The sequence below is a fragment of the Micropterus salmoides genome, unplaced genomic scaffold (genome assembly GCF_014851395.1).
Source record: "Micropterus salmoides isolate LMB-PRFRI ecotype aquatic unplaced genomic scaffold, ASM1485139v1 Ms_hic_scaffold_12, whole genome shotgun sequence".
Classification (NCBI taxonomy): Eukaryota; Metazoa; Chordata; class Actinopteri; order Centrarchiformes; family Centrarchidae; genus Micropterus; species Micropterus salmoides.
The window spans coordinates 16,879,262-16,899,084 of NW_024040263.1; the positions used below are offsets into that span (position 1 = coordinate 16,879,262).

General features: G+C 39.1%; 1 protein-coding gene across 4 annotated transcripts in view; it reads left to right on the plus strand.

Moving 5' to 3' along the window:
• Positions 1 to 19,823, plus strand: part of rhbdl3 (rhomboid, veinlet-like 3 (Drosophila)) — a 65,236-nt gene that overhangs the window by 39,362 nt on the left and 6,051 nt on the right. For all 4 annotated transcript variants that reach the window (XM_038713751.1, XM_038713750.1, XM_038713752.1 and 1 more), the window contains 2 exons: positions 253 to 401; positions 6,460 to 6,572. In XM_038713751.1, the coding sequence (XP_038569679.1) occupies positions 253 to 401; positions 6,460 to 6,572 (262 nt within the window). The remainder of the gene's footprint in view (positions 1 to 252; positions 402 to 6,459; positions 6,573 to 19,823) is intronic.

Below are 19,823 nucleotides of genomic sequence, written 5' to 3' on the forward strand. Positions count from 1 at the left end.
AATAAAGCAAATTACATTGAAATATCATCTGCTCTTAGAAAACTGATGATGGCTTGTTGATTTCAGGAGTGCTTTTTCTTTCTCATTCAATATAATTTGACTGATAACTCTTGAAGAAGAGTACAGGAATTAAGTTTAAAGTTTGTGTTCAACTTTCATCTAATTACCTGAGCCATTTATTTCAGATTTATGATGCTAAGCATCATTTTAGTGAAAGCACACATTCTGTATTGTCTGTCTGTGTTTTCCCAGGTAGCCGTGTTCATGTATTATGGGTTCCAGCTAGACCGCTTGGTCCTGCAGGTGTCCAGCCCATCCTTTCTAAAAAGCCCCTTACCTTACCACCCCCAGCTACGAGCCCAAGCGTGGAGGTACCTCAGCTACATTTTCATGCACACTGGGTGAGTTAACATCTCGCTACTGGTTTTCTAATTATGAGCGTTAAGCCATTCTGCAGTTCCTACGGACACAGTTGAGTGTTTCTTCCCCGTCAGCATCCAAATTTTGGATGCTGGAAATGCCTCAATGACACATTTTCCATGACCTGAACTCATCCGCTACAATGTGTTTACTTCAGCCTTGTCATTGGCGGAGTGCATGTGACACCAGTGAGTTGAAATGACATATTGATAAACACAAACTAGAGGCACTGCATATCTGTGACGCCTCGGGTGGTTTGGGTTTATGGCATTTGAAAAATTCAGTAAGGCAGAGCGCAGCGGAACAACTGAAAGCAATTAAATCCTTTTCAGTCATGAAGGGAAAATGCAGATAAGCAAGAGGGGATGGGAAAATGAAAGATTGTGAATTGCTAATGAGTCTTTGGATGCAGTTCATTTTCACTCTATGTGAAGTTATAAATAAAAGTGATACCATGTTCTCAAACAAGCGATTATTATTGGATCATTGGTGTAATGTGTACATACTGCAATGCTGCTGTCATATATGAGTGTGGGGAGCATTTGTCGCCATAATCACTCTCGTCTGCTAAAATTAACCACTAAATATTAACTTGGCAGATAATTTAATAAAAAGCTACCATCCTTCAGCCTATCTTCTCTCCTCTTCTCTCCTCTTCCTCCTCTCCTCTCCTCTCCTCTCCCTACTCTCCCTCCTCTCCAAGTACTACAGACTATTTTATTATCAGTTTAGACTAGGTCATCCAGGTTTAATTACCTTCTGGGTAAATGTATTTAATAAGGCGAACCTAGAGGGTAGACAGTAGGGATGACAGTGTGTGGTTAAAAGATTAGATGTTTAGCATGCACTGATTACACAGGATCATATTGAAGTGATTTAGGTCCCAATGGGAAGTGGCGGAGAAACATGCAGTATCTTTTGTATGAACTGCACACGCAAAGCCTTACATACAGTCCCGTCCAAACATATTGGAACGGTAAGGCAACTTCCTTTGTTTTTGTTGTTCACTGAAGACATTTGGATTTAAGATCAAAAGATGAGTATGAGACAAGAGTTCAGAATTTCAGCTCTCATTTCGTGGTATTCACATCTAGATGTGTTAAACAACTCAGGACATATCACCCTTTGTTTGAACCCACCAATTTTTCAAGTGAGCAAAACTATTGGAACATGTGACTGACAGATGTTTGTTTGTTATCCAGGTGTTGGCTTTTAGGTTGATTGTCCAAACATTAAATAGCTCTGCAGGACTAGTCAAAGTTTTCATCCTTGGTTCAAACCTATAAAAACTGCATTTCCTGTTAAAGAGGATAAACCAACATGAAGACCAGAGAGCTGTCTGTGGGAGAAAAGCAAGCCATTGTCAAGCTGAGAAAAGAAGGAAAATCGAACAGAGCTATTCGACAATCACTGGGCATAGCAAGCACAACAATGTGGAATGTCCTGAAAAAGAAAGACACTACTGGTGTACTGAGCAACAGACGTTGAACAGGTCAGCCAAGGAAAACAACAGAAATTGATGACAGAAATATTGTGAGAGCTGTGAAGAAAACCCCCAAAACATCAGTAAGTGACATCACCAATGACCTCCACAGTGCAGGGGTGAAGGTATCACAATCCACTGTTCGAAGAAGACTCAGAGAGCAGAAATATAGAGGCCACACCACAAAATGCAAACCAGTACAGAGATGAGCCGCAAACGTTCTGTAACAAAATCTTATGGACTGATGAGACCAAGATTAATCTCTACCACAGTGATGGAAAGGCCAAAGTGTGGAGAAAGAAAGGAACTGCTTATGATCCGAAGGATACAAGCTCATCTGTGAAGCATGGTGGAGGTAATGTCATGGCTGCTTCTGGAACAGGCTCATTAATATTTATTGATGATGTAACTGATGATGGTAGCAGCAGAATGAATTCAGAAGTGTACAGAAACATTTTGTCTGCTAATTTTCAGAGAAATAAATTGAAACTCATCGGGAGGAAGTTTATCATGCAGCAGGACAATGACCCAAAACACACTGCCAACAAAACAAAGGACTTCATCAGGGGAAAAAAGTGGAAGGTTTTAGACTGGCCAAGTCAATCACCTGACCTTAACCCAATAGAGCATGCATTTCACCTCCTTAAGAGGAGACTGAAGGGAGAAACATTTTATTAATGTTATTTGTTCCATTACTTTTGCTCCCCTAAGAATGCTGTGGTCTAATACAAATGGTGATATGTCCTAAGTTGTTTAACACTAGATCTAGATGTCGATACCAGGAAATAAAAGCTAAAATTCTGAACTCTTGTCTCATACTGATCTTTAGATCTTTAACCCAAATGTCTTCAGTGAACAACAAAAACACTGGACTTTGCCTTACCGTTCCAATACTTTTGGAGGGAACTGTACATGTCTGACAACACTGTGGAAAGGATCCCTACAGATATAGACCTTTTCAAAATGAACCAGTCACTATATCTCTCTGATTAAAGCTATTGATGTACTTTGATGGTGACGGTTGCAGCCGTGTCTCTCTGCTGCCGACTGCAGTGTGCTCGCTCAGTTCTTCCAATTTGCATTGCTGCATTCATGTCTTTCCAGATAGACGCCAAAAGTTACCAATCATTTAACCCCACAAATAAAATATATTTCAATTCCTCTTTATTTAGCTGTAATGTACTAAACAGTGGCAGTAAGCACTGGGGCAAAGATGGAATACTCTTCAATGAAGGTCAAGAACAGGAGCTAAAAAGCACGACACTGTGTGCACCCTGAGTACCTGTACCTGCTTTATATAATCATAAACAGTGACACTGTCTTTTGAAAAGCTTTATTGACTGACTGATACCACGGTTTCCATAATTATTTTTTTGCCTCTCTCTCTCTCTCACACACACACACACACACACACACACACACACACACACACACACACACAAACCATGTAATCCCATCAGCAGCTCAGTAAGACTGATCCTAAAACAGAGTGTAAATATTGGCCCCTAAACATCCCTCAGTAGAGCATTATGCAGACTCTCTCTCTTCTACAGAAACAGCATGTCTGTAGCAGCAGTGAGAACTTCAGGAGGATTAACTTCCTGCAAAATTAAACCACAACTCTAAACATTTTGCAGCAAAATATATCTTTCCACATTTTTTTCCTTTCATCCACTTCTCATTGTCACGAGAAAGTTTGTGCTGCAATAATAAATGATACTGTTGCAGTACAATCTATGCTGGCTGAATGGTGATACATTGTTTCTTTTGCGAGGGTTTGGCCAGTTTGTGTCTCTTGTTCTTTCTTTTCATTAGTGCATCACAATCTTTTCATCAGTTTGATGCAGCGGAGATATGAAAAGAAACCAGTTCAATGCTTGAATTGTGCAGTAAGCTGAACACGTTGTAAAAGTTCAGCTGTTTGGTGAACCAGTGCTTAACCTGTGCTTTTGTTGAGCACCCTGAAAGCTCATGGTCATCTGGACACAATAGCCTCATTAAAAGTATAGAAATAGATAGCCACTGTTCTCTGGAGTGGAGTTGTCCTTCTGCATTTGGACAGGTCTCTCCCAGCCAATCAATATCCCACATTGTCTCTCTGATCACTGGAACGATCCTCTCTGTCGGCATTGTGGTTGAGGTGGCCGGGTTGTTTCAAACGAAATAGATTAGTGGCCATGTCTTGTTTTTTCCTGTCTGTGTTGGGAGCATTGTGTGTGTTTGTCTGGGGAATGTTTGTATTCATTTCTAAGCTGTTTGATGCTGTTTTTTTTCCCAGAATCTACCAACAGGACACAAATCATTCGACAGTTCTGTTTGTGTATCTGTCGAATAAGGGGTAAAGGGAGAGTCCTTTCCCTGTCTCTCGCTTTCGTTCTGTCATCTCCCTTTCAGCAGATGTTTAACAGAGATGGCAGAGACAGAAAAAAGAAGAGGGAAGTGATTGAAGCGAGTGAGAGACAATGATAAAGATTATGAGGGAGAAAGACAGGGAGAGAGAAAAGGAGAGGTCGGATTATGCTAGCGGCTGTCCTTTTGGATTCTGCTGTCCGTGCTGCTGACTGAGGTTTGGCTGGAAGGACTTTCTAGCCATGAAGGGCGCCGTATGCGTGTGTGGTTGTGCTTGTGTGTGAACAAGCTATCCCTTGCTTAAAGTCATTGCACTGAAACACATGCTGTGAACAGATCTGGGTACATTTGCAGCCGCTGCCTCTCTTTTTATTGTGCTGTGGGGAGGATTGTGTGAATGCATTTCCGTCAGTGTGTGTGTGTGTGTTCGTGCGTGTGTTTGTGTGTGTGGTGAGTGTACACACTGTGTATCTCCGTCTGTTCATATGTAATGTTTGAGTGCACTGGAGTGTGCAGATGATTATCTGTTGATGGTCATGACAGTGTGGTTTGATGAAGGAGCAGATGTTCTGTATGTGCGTCTGTGAGCAAGCATAATAATGTGGTCCTGGAGGAAACATGCAGCTGACAACGCTGCACACTCTTACACTCTGGTCTTAGTAACTGAGTCTTATCACTTATCACAAATCAGTGACATGTAATCATTTTGGACTTCAAAATACCATTAACTATATCTAAGGTGAACTGACTGATCATTGTGTTTGTTATTTGTTAAAGGATTAACGTGTTTTTTTATTATGCGAGTCATCTAGGTTGCCCTTTTCCTTTCTTTATTTCTTTTTATGTCTATGCACAGAGGTATCTTTCATTCTTTCAGAAGAAGCCATTTGCTACCTTTCACTCTTTCACAGCAAAGAAACAGCTTCCATCACAGTGAACATAAATCCAGAATTTGATTTTGTCACTGTTTCTGTTTTATCATTGTATGGTGCCAGAGTTGAGTCTGTTTCCTGTCAATCATCTGACGCCTCACCCATAGAAGGAACTGAAAAAGTTTATTATCACATCCGTGACTTGGGGTTTGGAGAATTTTATTGGCAGGGAAATAAGTTATTGTCAAGCTGCTTGTGAGTTGCATGAAATTGTGTAAAAAGTGCATCATGGATTTAAAAATGGTTGGCAAAATGTAAACAATCTGTAGACAGACGTAAATCATCAGTGGTTCACTAGGTGTGTTTTGCAGTGTTTAGAAGCCAGTGCAAAAATTTCCATTAAACACTAGTAAACAGCATTGTTAACCATTTAGTTTTTATTTTTGTGACACATTATGCTAAGTAGCTGCACACACACATACATGAACCATGTAATCTTGCCAACAGCTCAGCAGTGCTGATCCTTCGCAATACTAAAACAGAGTTTGAATGTTGGCCCCACAAACAAACCTCAGTGGAGAACTGATCAGACTCGCCCACTGCCCATCCCTTTCTCTGGCTTTCTTTGTCTCATTTAAAGTTTCCACGAGTACAAATGGAAATGTTTTTTTTTAAGCCTGACAGGGTTGATTTACTCAAATTACAAAACAAAATAATTTTATCTTCTGTACTGTTGTCTGCCCATGCAGACAGTTTGATTAATTGATAATCTGATCAACTGAAAATTTATCAGCAACAATTTTGATAATAATGAATAATATAGTCATTTCATTTGGTTCCATCACATCGATTGATAATTAATATTAATTTAGAAAATGTCTAAATCATGTCTTTCCTGAAACAGTGTGCAGGATATTCTAAATAATCCACAGAACACCTTGTCAAGAGTTTTCATAGGGACTGTGTACTCAGTTCCAATGAAAATAGTTCAGTGCACTGCAGTAACTGGGACAACGCTGCTGGAAACACACATTGCAGATTTATTTCTTAAATGTAATTTCGCAACACTTTGAGCACAATGAAGTAAACTCTACAGAGACTTTAAACTCTATTAAGGTCCATTAGTTCATAATGGAAATAAATGGAATTTCACGGTTGTTTTTCAGACTCATTCACAAGAATCAACCTACTAAAACTATCGCTTTGAGTGCGATTCACTTTTGATATTATTATGACATTTTCTACTAATATTGTGGCTCATTTTCCTGTGATTAATTATAGATTTAGTTTTAACTCTGACCCCTTGTCTGTGTGTGTGTCTGTGTGTTTTTACAGGATTGAACACTTGAGTCTGAACATGGCCATGCAGCTGCTGGTGGGAGTCCCTCTAGAAATGGTCCACGGAGCCCTGCGGATCGGACTGATCTACGTGTGTGGTGTGCTGGCAGGTGGGCGTGTTCTCTCTCTCTCTCTCTTGCTCTCTCACACACACACACACACACACACAACAATTACAACCAGTCTTTCTCCACTCACTGCCTACATTTCCGTCCCTCTTATCTACACACACACACATACACATTGTTGCCTTTCAACTTCACCATTGTTCCATCTGCTTGTTGTGTGTTTTTCATGCAATGACGCCTCTCAGGTTACAGCCAGTGTGTTGGTGGATACTGGTCAGTGAGAAAATTTTGCGTGTGTGTGTTTTTTTTTTTTCCCGGACAGATGGCCTTGTGTTTCTGTCTTCCTACCAGACGTGGTGGGATGTAGGGGGTTGTCAGTGCCCCATCAAAGCCCCCAAATCCCCCTATGGTCATGTACAATAGGGCAGAGCAGAGAGAGTCATGGAGCTCAATCAGAGGAATACACACACACACACACACACACACACACACACACACACACACACACACACACACACACAGACACACAGTAATAATGAAATAGGGAGTGAGATAGGAATTAAGGGAGACAAAGGAGGGGAGATGAATTCATAAGTGTTAATAAGCCTGAGAGGGTTTGGAGAGGGGGGCCAGGATATGAGAAATCGAGAGATGGGAGAGGAGAGGAGGTGGATGAGATTTAGGTGAAACTGAGCCAGCAACTACAAATGAGAAAGAAAAAGCAGGCGCACAGCTTTGAATAAAATGTCTTTCCTTCCCTTCCTACTTTCCTATCAAACTCAGGCTCTGGTGCAATTTTAGTGTTCAGCCGAGACAGTAAGTCTGCATGTTTCTGTGTGTGTGTATGTGTGTTCACGAGCTCTTTTTTCCTTTACTCAATCAGTACACACTAACAAAGTCATCCACTCCCAGTGTTGGTTTTCTTCCCCAAACCAAACATTTTAGGCATATTGAGACCTTTTTGTTGGTGCCCAGGGGGTGATACTTCTAGCTACAAGATAACTGGAGTAGAGTTATTGGACTACTTTTTGAGATGAAGGTTGGAGAATTTTGGAAATGGAAACGGGATGCCTTGTGGCACTGAATATGTGTGTGTGTGTGTGTGTGTGTGTGTGTGTGTGTTACTGATAACGGGAAAAAGCAGAGAGGATTGTGGGATATGAATTGCGGCCAGAGTGATTTTGTTTAAAATTCATTACAATTATGTCTCTATTTCTCTCTCTCAATCTCTGACTCTCTCCATTTGTGTGTGAGTGTGTTAATGTGTGTGTGTGTAGGGGTCAGTGGCAAACACTCTGGGGATACCAGCTGCGGTGGCCTGTAGTATTAACCTTGCATTGAATTGAGAAGGAAATGTGCCATAAATCACATGCACTTATGCATGCGCGTGCACACACACACACACACACACACACACACACACACGTCTGCTGTTTTAATTACATATCGACCAGCGGAAGAGGGGAGGCACGTTCTGGTGGGTTTGGCTGCGATGTGTGGGTTTGTTGTGTCTGACTGGGCTTTTAAAAAATATTTTTTGGCACCACGACTCTTTTATCATTGTACAATATATGTGGCATTTATGCTTCAGTGTTGTATAAGCTGCAGTTTTATGTATGATCTTTTTTTCTGACTTTATTGGATAATAAAAGTAATTCCACAGATTGGAAAATAATGATTTTATTCCCAGTGAAGTTTACTGTTCAAAATGTATTGTTATCAATTAGTAATGTGACTTTTGACAAAAGTGCTTAAAGAATCAGTAACAGCTTATTGTTTTTTTATACACATTTTTAAAAATGAATTAATTTATGTTTTTACTATCATTTATCCCTCTCTGCATTGGCCTGAGTGTGTGTGTATGTGTGTGGGCTTGCATTGCTGTCTTTGTGAAGACCAACATTATGGGCAGTCCTCATTACTTCCAAGGGTCATCTGAATGGTTAAGACTTGGTTTTAATTTTCAGGTTAGAATTTAGGTTAGGGTTAAGTAAACACAAACAAATGCACACTGACTGTAAATTTGCTAGATTTGCTACCAGATTGTGTGAATAAAACCCAGCAAGCAATAGTGAACGGAGAGGGGCTCAGCTGGCACATGCAGGGGTCAAGGCAGAGTTGAGAGGTCAAGTAATGACTCACAGAAAGGTCGATGGCCCTCTAGGGCCAACGCTCACTCTGACGCTTTAATGTAAACACACAAGTACTCACTTATGGACAGCAGACAAGCACACAGACACAAAAACACAGGGTCTGCCTGTACAAAGAGTGCAAGACAGGTGCAGCAACAGGCAACAATAAGTGTACAACAGCAGAGGATCAGACAGAAAAACCGACATCTAGGCAATGAAGTAAACAATAGAGAGAAAGGGAAGTCACACAAAGTCACACTGCCCCAGACTGAACTATTGGCACATTTGCAAGGGAGGTCACACATACAAAACCAACTTTTATAACTTTGTAGATTCAGTAAACTCTTTCACTTTATTCATTATGAGTGCTGATGTCCATTATTATCCCCCACCCCATGTTTCCGGTCCTTTCTCTGCAGTTTGGAAGAACAGCCAAGATAAATGAGATGCCACTTTCGACTCTAAAAACTACAGGCCTCCTGGGGCCTGCTGAGGGACTATGAGTGTCCTTGTCTGTGTGTGTGTGTGTGTGTGTGTGTGTGTGTGTGTGTGCTTTTGTGTGCACAAGCAACCAAACTGAAATAATGTTATTAAACCAAGTTAATTACAGGGATGGAGGTCACCCTGCCCAGACACACTTCCTAAACACAGGAACTAGAGAGGTGGAGGTGTTTCATTGTCTGTGTGTGTGTGTGTGTGTGTATTTGAAGAGGAAGGAAGTACTGTATAATGTTTTAAATGGGTGTAACCATGGAAGTGGAAATATTTGTGCATATTGTGGCTCAATTGTATTGTTGAGGGTCACAATTAGATTCAAAACTGATGCTTGATTTTACATTTATAAAAAATTACAGGGACTATATGTAAGTTTTTCAATGAAATGAATCAAATTTTCATTGTCTTATTGTCAATGGGCTCAAAACTCACTTAGAAATGAAGCACACCCATAGGAAAGCAAAATCCAAGATGAGATCTTCTATTCTCACAAATGAGCTGATTTTAAAACCAGCGGAGACCAAAGGCCTTTTCTCCCACTTCTCAAATTCATCTCAGGAGAAACAACCATATAAAATCTCATTTATGTCTGACTTTGATCAAAACAAGAGATCTCTAGCTGATCGTATATAAGTCTAATTTAAGTCTCCTGAACATTGGATCAGAGAAAGAGCTCAAAGAAAACTCAGCTATGACTCCTAGGATCTCATGATTCTTCTCAAATATGTCTCAGTTTTCTCATATTGGCCTCAGGAGCAAAAAATATCTCTGTCTTACTCTGATCAAAAGATGAGATCTCTACAGTATCTTAAATAAGTGCAATTTCAGTCTCTGGAATGTGGATCAGAAAAAAAGCTCCCAAGATATTTCTCAGCTGTGTCTTAGTGACCCCACTTAGGGGTTATTTTACTCAAGTACTTTACTTACGTCAAATGTTGAGGTTGAGTATTTTCTTTTTATGGGGGTTTGTACTTTTACTCCCTTTAATTTCAAATCTTTATTGTATTTATTGTTAATAATCTGTTACAAGTTACTGAGAAAAATAAAATAAATTTTGACATTGAAAATAATGCACTTTCAAATGTCATGTTTTCCAATTTGCTACAGTAGTCACAGCCAGCATAACTGGAAAACCCAATACTTTGACATGATGTTTAGAGATTAATTCATTAAGGACCGAATGCACACAAGAACTGAGATACAACATGTATCTGTCATATAGAATAAGCACTTTTACTTTTGATACTTAAGTACATTCACTATGGAATACTTTTATTACTTGAGTAGAATCTTGAGGACTAATTGTGGAAATGATATTTCTCCTCTTTTAAGTAAAGGAAAATTGTACTCTATATAAAGACAATCAGACCTTCACTTTTACCTTTAGCTGGATGGCGCAGCGGCATTGTCGCCCTTTGAACAGCAGGAGCGGGGTTCAAATCCAGCTCAGGGCAAGCCTCCAGCACGGTTCTCCAAACATAGACTAATGTAATACAATCAAGCATCTCCCCAGAGCTTCCAACTGCTTTTTAGGAGCAATAAGCAAGACATTAATGATCTCAAAAAGATACAATGATGAGATCCTTGCCGGCTAACGCTGAACAGTTGCAAATGTTATCCGGTGCAAAGGTATATCGCTTTCCACATTAACGTTACCAACTAACGCGACCCATGTTAGTTCAACCTGCAGCTGATAAAAGTATTACTGTAAAGTTGCAGTAGGGGTTTACCCGAGTTTCCAGTATATTGTGTGAAGCTGAAGACCAGCTTTGCGCGCCCCCGCCCCCCCAAACATTATATTCCAACCAGAAACATTTAAGAAAAGCATCTTTTGTATTTCATACAAATAGAAGGTTTTTCAGTAATTTTTAACAATGCTCCCGTCGCGCTATGACTCACGGGATGTCTGAGGGACGGCCTTTAACACTGATTGGCTAAGGTCCTCAAATTCCGCTGGAAGCCATGAGAAACATACTCACTCTTGTGTTTTGCTGGCAACATCTTAATTAATAGCTAGTAAACAAAACACTTCAGAGCGTCGGACATTATGGGATTTAAGCTAAGATAGATGTCACCCTATCTACTATCCTAACAATAGGAGACAATTTAAGTATCTGAGAAATAAAAAGGCTTTCAAACTAAAAAATAAAACATTAGCCCCAAGACTTCAAGTCGTGTACACGATACGCAGAGTTTTTTCTGATCTGAGAACTTTACCATACCATGGCTGTTACGGAGACTGATGGTTTTGATTTTAGACTACAACATCCTATTAGTCTAATTGTGTCAGGTCCTTCAAACAGCGGTAAAAGATATTTTGTGTTGTTGATTGAAAATGCCGATAAGCTAATTTCAAAACAGATTGAAAATGTTGTATATATTTTTTCGTGTTGGCAACCATTGTATGACCAGTTATTGAAAATTAGAAATGTGAATTTCGTTGAAGGATTGCCATCTTCTTTATGTTTATTGTTGCCTTTAGATAAAAACAATTTGTTGTTATTATGATTTAATGAGTGATGCTAGCAATAACATTGAGGTCCAAAATGTGTTTACAAAATATGTGCATCATAGAAATTTAAGTTGTTTATACCTAGTTCAGAATTAGTTTTTTCAAGGCAAAGTTAGCCGTACTATTAATTTGAATACCAATTATCTTGTTTTGTTTAAAAATCCCAGAGATAAATACCAAGTCATGCTAATGGCTAGACAAATGTTTCCTGGGAAGAGTCATTTTTTATGGATTGTTTCGAGGATGCCACCATGAGTGTTCCTTACGGTTACTTGATGATTGATTTTAAAGCTAAGACACCTGATGATTTCAGACTGTGCCTAAGAGAAAGTAAATAAACATGTCTGATCGCATTAAAAGAAACCTGTCTTTACTGCAAACTATGCACGGAGCATTATTCTTAAATCTGCATCACCAGACCTTTTGGTAGCGTTATGCGAAATAGCTAACAGTGTTTTAAAAGGTAAAATTCCTTTAAATAAGACACAGTATCAAAAATGTAAAAAGAAGAAGGCGGGGATTAGACTGCTCGCCAATAAAAAGGTTTGCGCGTCAAAGAAAAAGAAGACAATGCTTAAACAGTCTGGCGGTTTTCTACTCCCCCTCCTGAGTATCGCTAAACCTTTTATAACGAGTCGCTGAGGATTTTCACTCTTCAGAGCAGAAGAATCAAGAAGGTAGAGATTTTGTTTTTGAAGAAGTTTTAAAAAACATGCCAAAAATCAGCAGGAATAAAGCTCAGCATATTTTGGATAAAATGTCCTCCTCAAAAAACACATCTGCATGGACTGAACGTGGGGAGTTTGTGTTTAATGGTAATGTTATTAAAGGGTCTCGTGTATGATTTGATAAGAGGAGTAACTGCTTCTCACAACGTGTCTGACAGCCAGAGACCTACAGGTTGGGATGAATATCTGCAATCGTTGGCTATATTGAATATACCTTTATCAGCTGTACCAAATCAACAGGTCAAAAGAAAAATTTACGAGATTAAGAGAAAGACTTCTGGAGAATCTTCTCCTCTTATTACTGGACCACCATCTACACCTCTTGTTACCAGAGGACATCGATTAGTAAACAATGAAACAAGTCCATTTGTATCTCCTGAAATGCGATTGAGTGATTGGATAACTTTTTAATTGTATATCGTTATCGGTTTTAAATAAATACATAGAGACATAACTTTATCATTTCAAAGTGTTTTTATTTATATCACCATAATAACAAAAAACATTGTCGTACACGTTTCAATCTATAAATCATTTTGATAATGACTGGCACACAACTTCTAATATTATTATACACACTTAAAAGAATCTGATACTTGGACACACTGGTTCTGCATAATTATTTTGACCACAGTACACCATAAAATCATTGCTTGACCGTTTTTTTACTATATTTAGTCATTACATTGTCATAAGATAATCCATGTGGTAAAGAAAAAACACACAATGCTGACCGCACACTACAGAACCCACATCTTGCACTTGTCTAACAGAATGTTGCATGGACTTACAATTACTGTTGAGAAAGACAGAAAAGGATTCAGGAAAATGTGAGTATACCGGAGAGTTCCCAAAACTGTCAAAGAATGATCCCACACCCTGCTTGTCAATATAGATAGCGACCCAGTGTTGTCCTCCCAGGTGGGAGGGGTCTGTGTTTACCACCAACATGGCAGGTCTCTTTTTAATAACTGATTTAGGAAGCTGGTCACTAGCAAATACTCCAAGAAAGACGCCTTGCTTCACTACCTTATCAAGTACTTTTGACAGTTCTATCGTATTCATACTATCGTTTGTTAAAGTTAGAAAAAGTCCTGTCTTCTTGATGATATCTCAATTATAGAATCATATGTGGCGTAAATAACCGCATTTATTGTGCGTTGAAGCGGATTTCTAAAACGAGCCTCTAATCTAACACTACTGTTTTTAATGAGAGATATATGGTCTCCGCATCCTTCATCAGGGCTCAGGTTAAAACAGAACAGACTATATCCATTACAAAACTCGTCACGGGTTATGGCCATAGCGTTGTTTTTAAGATACTTTCCAGTTGCTGAGTACAATTGATGAAACTCCCTGATGGCATTCCCTCCGGTAAAGTTGGGTTGAAAGGGTTTTGAAGGATATTGTTGGCCGTAAGCGTATAAACATAAAAACTCTATATCATAATGGTTAAATGTAAATGGATTACGCGCATAACTACCTGTAAATGCCTCATGATCTACAAATCCTACTACAATAAATTTAGGTATTTGTCCCAAGAATATATTCTTGATTACAAACACGAGTGCCTATTGGTACGCTAAAACAGACAGACAGACTCTGTCTATGGGATATTAACGTTGCCATGTGTTAATGCCTTAGCGTGTGCTAGCTTAACAGCCAGAGATACGGTGACTTTCTTTACAAACAGGCTTGCTGACATAATGTTAACCTGAAAGTCATCTACAGTGTTGCGCATTAAGCAAAATTCGTTTTTAGATCTTGTGAATTTTATCTTGAGGTCTACGCCATTTATCATTAACTTGTCTTGAAAAAACAAGTCAGAATGTCAAGGGGATATTAGCTCCAATATGCGTCCGCCTTGTGTGTACTCCATTCTTTTAACTAGTCCCTCATTACCTCCAACCGTTGGATCGTCCATATGACCTGCTCTATCCATGCTAAATAGTCCGGATCCAATCTGTGTCTGCAGAGCGTCCTTTCCATAGTTCATAAGGCACTCTATTATACCCCTGTAAGGATATGGGTTTGATGATTGCGTTATGAGTCGGTCCCCCAACGATATGTCGACCTGTGAAAATATTGTACATCCAGGGTAGTTGATAAAGCCCACTTCGTCTGCTTGATCCAGGTTTCCACCATTAGCTTTGGTGATTTTTATTTTAGTATGGGTCTTCTTATTTGTTGTTCGGCTACGCCTCTTTGGTGGGGAATTCCCTTTTTTCCCATGAGGTCGTTTTATTGGTCGGGGGGCCACGGCCGCTATACCCGACCCCTCTTGACGTCTGTTCATGACTCTAGTAATAACATCCGTAGCTATGTTTTTAGCGGCTGTCTTTAAATGAGGGACAACAAATGTAAATCCTTTCTTGAATAAGGGGAATGCTAATCTAAAGAAACCCCTAAAGAGACCCCCTAACCCTGCACCATACTGAGCACCGAGCCCGCTGTATCCTGGTAAATCACCACCCGCTTGGGCTGTATAATATGCAACGTACTTGTCCGCATTGTGAGCATATGGATGGTACATGTTTGCTCCTTGTCTAATACTGATATTTTACGGGTCGAAAGTGTAGCTTTATTATCACGTAAAAGGGATATGTTGATTCTGATCTGTCTTGAGAGAAATCTCGATACTATCAATGTGTGTTTTGCAGAGCCTCAGATAGTGTGGTCTGTCATAAGTATTTGTGATCATATGGTTGTCTGGCCCGATATATGTACTATTCTTAAAAGAGGTACGTAACTATCCCCTACTGTTTGATGATCAACAATATCGGTATAAACAAATATATTATACATACCTACATTAACATCGGCAGGATGTGGTGCCAAAAAAGGCATCTGTGTCAACACTGTGTTAGTTCGTGGCTGAGATCTAAATGTTGCAATTCCCTCGTGAGTTTTAAAAGCCACTTCGGGGATAAATCCCAACATTTGTGCAAGTTTTCCTTGAAACGTTAATTCTACGTCTCTCGTTGGTAAAATGCTTACTCTGTTTTTTTATCAAACACAACAAATCAAGTCTTCTGATGAAAAAGATTTCCATGTTTTTGGATATTGTATTTCTATCAAACCCACCTCGTATGCTGATTTAAAGTGTAAAGGCTTGGAGAGTTTCGTTCTAAAGTTTGCTATTGTATTGCTCGGGTAAAATAATGCAGACGAGTTGCTGGGCAAGGTGACAAAAAAATCCTCTGTATCCATTTATACGTGTGTTTGTAATCTGCTAAGGTAGCTGAATGACCTGTTTTTCCAAAATCCACGAGTTAAATTTATCTGGCAATCCGACCCATTTGACTAATGTCCCGGCCATGTCCCGGCCTTGTCTTTTCTTTCTAAATAAAATCTTTTCCATTTTAAATGTTTTGTTTTCATCTATAATAACTTTTTGCATCTCTTGCTCATAAATGTCCCCTGTAATATTTCGTCAGTATAATTTTGCTCATAACCTTTTTTAAAAGGGCCGCGTAGTTTTGAAATTCCCACAATATCGATCACCTCATATTTAAAACGAATTACTCTTTTATCTTTTGTTTTATACAAGTTGTTAAATACGATGTCTTCATTGTCTTTTGTTACATCAGTCGGTTTCATTTTATTACTACGATGATAACTATGATTGTAGGAGGCGACTAGATCCTGCAATATATCTATGTATTGTTTAGAATTATTGGCTGTTAAATAACGCCACGTTTTAGATTTCAGAGTCCTGTTAAAACGCTCTACTACAGATGCCTTAGTGTCATTTGATGTAGAAAGTGTACGATACTATTAATTTTCATTAACGCATCGAAATCTTTGTTTAAAAACTCTTTTCCCTAATCTATTTGAATTTTATGCGGTATTCTACCTTCAGCTAAGATACCTACATATATAACACACCCATGCGTATTTTGAAAACAAATCTATACACGTTAATAAATAGCGTACCCCATCATTTTCAGTAGAAGAAGCCGATATGTCGACTAAATCTAGTCTATGTATCTAATCTAATCTAATTGCCAATCTAATTGCCAATCTATTGAATTCACTAAAACCTTGTTTCTCTTAAAATGCACTGGAGCCGTCCTGTGTAGAGTACAGGCATCTTGCTTCATGAGCCAATTTTCTACGTCTGAATCTGCGTACCGAACTCCAGTAGTGTCAAATATGGCCTTTTTAAGTTTTTGCATGCCTCCGTAACCCACTGCGTTTTCTGTCGCATAGTATATATTTCTCATCACCACCTCCATGATCTTTGTTACAAAGAGTGACGCTTCAACGTCTGTGTTCAAGTATTTTATTTCCAACAACATACGCAACATATCCGTCAGCAATGATTACAAGTATACACTTTTCAGAAAATCGGTACACGCACCTATGTTTTTACAAACCAAAGATTCAGTTAAGCAATACATCACATCAGCAACATCGACATGTTGTTTTCTGGTTAGCATTAAAACACACAAATCAATGCTAAAAGTACAAAAACAAAACACATGACCCATATGAAACTCATTATTGTTCAGAGGAAAAACATTTGCTATATTGAGTAGAGTAGATTTCACATCTGCATATTTATCCGCTGTCATTTGCACCATGGTACGCCATCCAGAGGTCATTCGTCTAACACATTCTGTCTGTTTGTCAAATCTAGAACAACATTGTGTCCTATCTTTGTCACATATTGCATTGTTAACAGTTTCACACAACAGTGCTCTCATCTTATACACGATGTATCTCTTTTTGACATGGTTTAGTAGACTAGACACATTCCCCATTGTTTTTTAGTGTTGTTCCCCCTTCCAGATGTCCAGAGATTACTACTACAGTGCTCACACTGTCCTCCACTCTAACTACCCGTTTAAGCGAAGCAATGAGAAAAGGGTTCCTCAGCCAAATCAGTAGAGCAGCTGCTGCAATGTCTCGAATACTGCATTCACACGTTGGCACCAACCCAAGACCACGTAGTACATACTTTTGAGCAACAGCAAAATTTTTGTTAAAAAGCTTCTGCGTAATTTCTCTCTTATGTCCTTTAATATAAAAGAAGGGCAGCGTGTCAATGCATGTGTGAGGTTGTTTTCTGCTCCATTCATCTGTATATGCGCTCTGTATATGTCTCTACACATTAGAGCTCTCCAGGCACAGACCCGCACCATTGTGTGGTATAGACTCCTTTTGAAGCACTCATATCTTTACAGACTTTGTTTCTGAAGTAATTCCAGTCTTTGGCTGAAAGACTAATGTGCGGTGTGCTTTCACGAAGAAAAATTTAATCAAGCTCTCTTGTATAAAGATGAACTGTTCTGTGTTCAAACAAGAATCCCGACATTCTAAAATTTTCCACCGCCCATTCAAACTGAGGCGCCCAAGCCTTTCGGTCCAGAAAATCAGCCAGTGTTTTTGGGGGAGTCTTCTTTTTTAAATATTATTATTTATTTATTTGTATATAATTTTTATTAATTTTTTTTGATTAATTAGTTTTTAATTAATACATTTTTTTATTAATCAAAAATGTATTCATGTGCACGGCTGTTACGCGCATCATGTGCGTGCACGTTCACATGCACGCGCTTTGCTGGCCTTTATTTACACTAATATGATAATCAAAATTAGAGACGTTGAAGAAAAAGAATCTTGCATCAATCAGTTTTCCCCTTGCTGTTTATGTTCCTGTAAGATAGAGGAAAGCAGTCTAAATGTGATTGTCTGTTTGTGTGCTGCTTAGATTACTCTGCACTGTTTAATGACCTGGTGAGTTAGATGCTATTACACCACCTCGCTGTGCTGCCATTATGGTTCACACACCTGAGAAGGCCACACATTAGGCAAAGAAGAAACTCCTATTTGGTGCTAAATGTCAGCTCCAGCTTTTGAAATGTCCTTTCATTTCACTTTCAGTCACATGGTTCTTTGAAAATACACAGTTGGAAGCCGGTGCACTGATTTGGAACTCAGTTTTGAATAATTTCAGTGTAGTTTTTGAAGGCTTATGAAAGACACCATGCAGAGGTTTATGGATTTTAAAACTCTGTAAAGAAAATTACTGAAGAAATTTCCCTCCCTTCTTGATGCTGGGGAGATAAACAGCAAAATTAGCACAGTGCCAAACTGCAATGGTGTTCTACCTGTTGTGGACAGTTGAGTATATTTCATTGGCCAACACAGTCAACAAAGGAAAATTTGTAATACAATTGGTATATCCTGAAATAACTATAATCCTACAATAATATTCCAGGATGAAATGGTTGTTTTTTTGTGAATTTCTGAAGCACCATGGCTTATACAATAAACATTCAGTTAGGCCTACTATTCAAGGCTGCTACAATGAACGACATGATGAAGTGTGTGTTTTAACAAAACAATTCTCAGGTGAATATGCAGTATTGTCAGTTTATGCAGTTCTGTCAATGGTTTGATCACACTATCATCACATTGTCAGTGTTTGCAATGTAGGAGTATTATTGTCCAGTTACAGTGCCATGCCTTATCCTATCATCCCTCCTTATGGTGATTTGATATATATGAATTCCAGAGCCCTTTCTGTCGGCTATAATTATGTACAGTATGCCTATAGTGTTATATACTCTGTTGTTGTTGTGAGAGAAAGAGAGCAAGAGGGAGAGAGAGAGACTAAACATAGCTAGGTGAAATTGAGCTAAATGTTTTCTAAGCGTTGTCCAAACCACACAAGCATTAAAGTTATGAGGTCGGCTAAATGTGACTTAAGCTTAGGCGGGCTATTTTACAGTTATTTGAGGGCTGAGCTTATCAGTTGCAGTTTTACCAGAAATCACACAGGCTTAAATATCTAAATGGGGCCTACTGCTCTACTGCAGAACTACTGAAAGTTGTGAGATTATCAGTTAATACAGACAGATGACAAATGTTTCAACAAAGGAAATGAACAATTTTTTCACACGCTCTCATACACCACCAGCTACACGTACCCTTGCTTGACCATAAGCTCATTTTGAGGTTTGTCATGGCCCTACTGAGGCAACATGCAGTGCTGATTCTGACTGTCTTGAGTTCAGTAGTACGTTCAGTCTATTTGTGGTCCAAGCTGTTCAGTTCAGTACAAAATGAGCCTATACACTGTTTATAAGGTTGATAGCGCAGCAGCCTGTTATGTTCGACAGTTATCAGACCATGATTCTTTCTGTGACTTTTAATAGGCTTTTAACGAGGAAGTAACGCACTGTGCATTGTGGCTGAGCTGGGTAACAGTGCTCTCAGTCCCCCGTGAGGAGCTCAGGAGGAGGAGTCCATAGGAACAGAGCATAATGTGAAAGAACTGCAAAAAAAAAAGAGACAGTTTTCACCAATATGAAATGCGGATGCTACACAATGACTTACAATGACTTAAATTTTATGCAGCTGGCTCACAATACAGAGGTAAAGTATAAGACCATTTAATAGCTCTATGTGCTCTCCT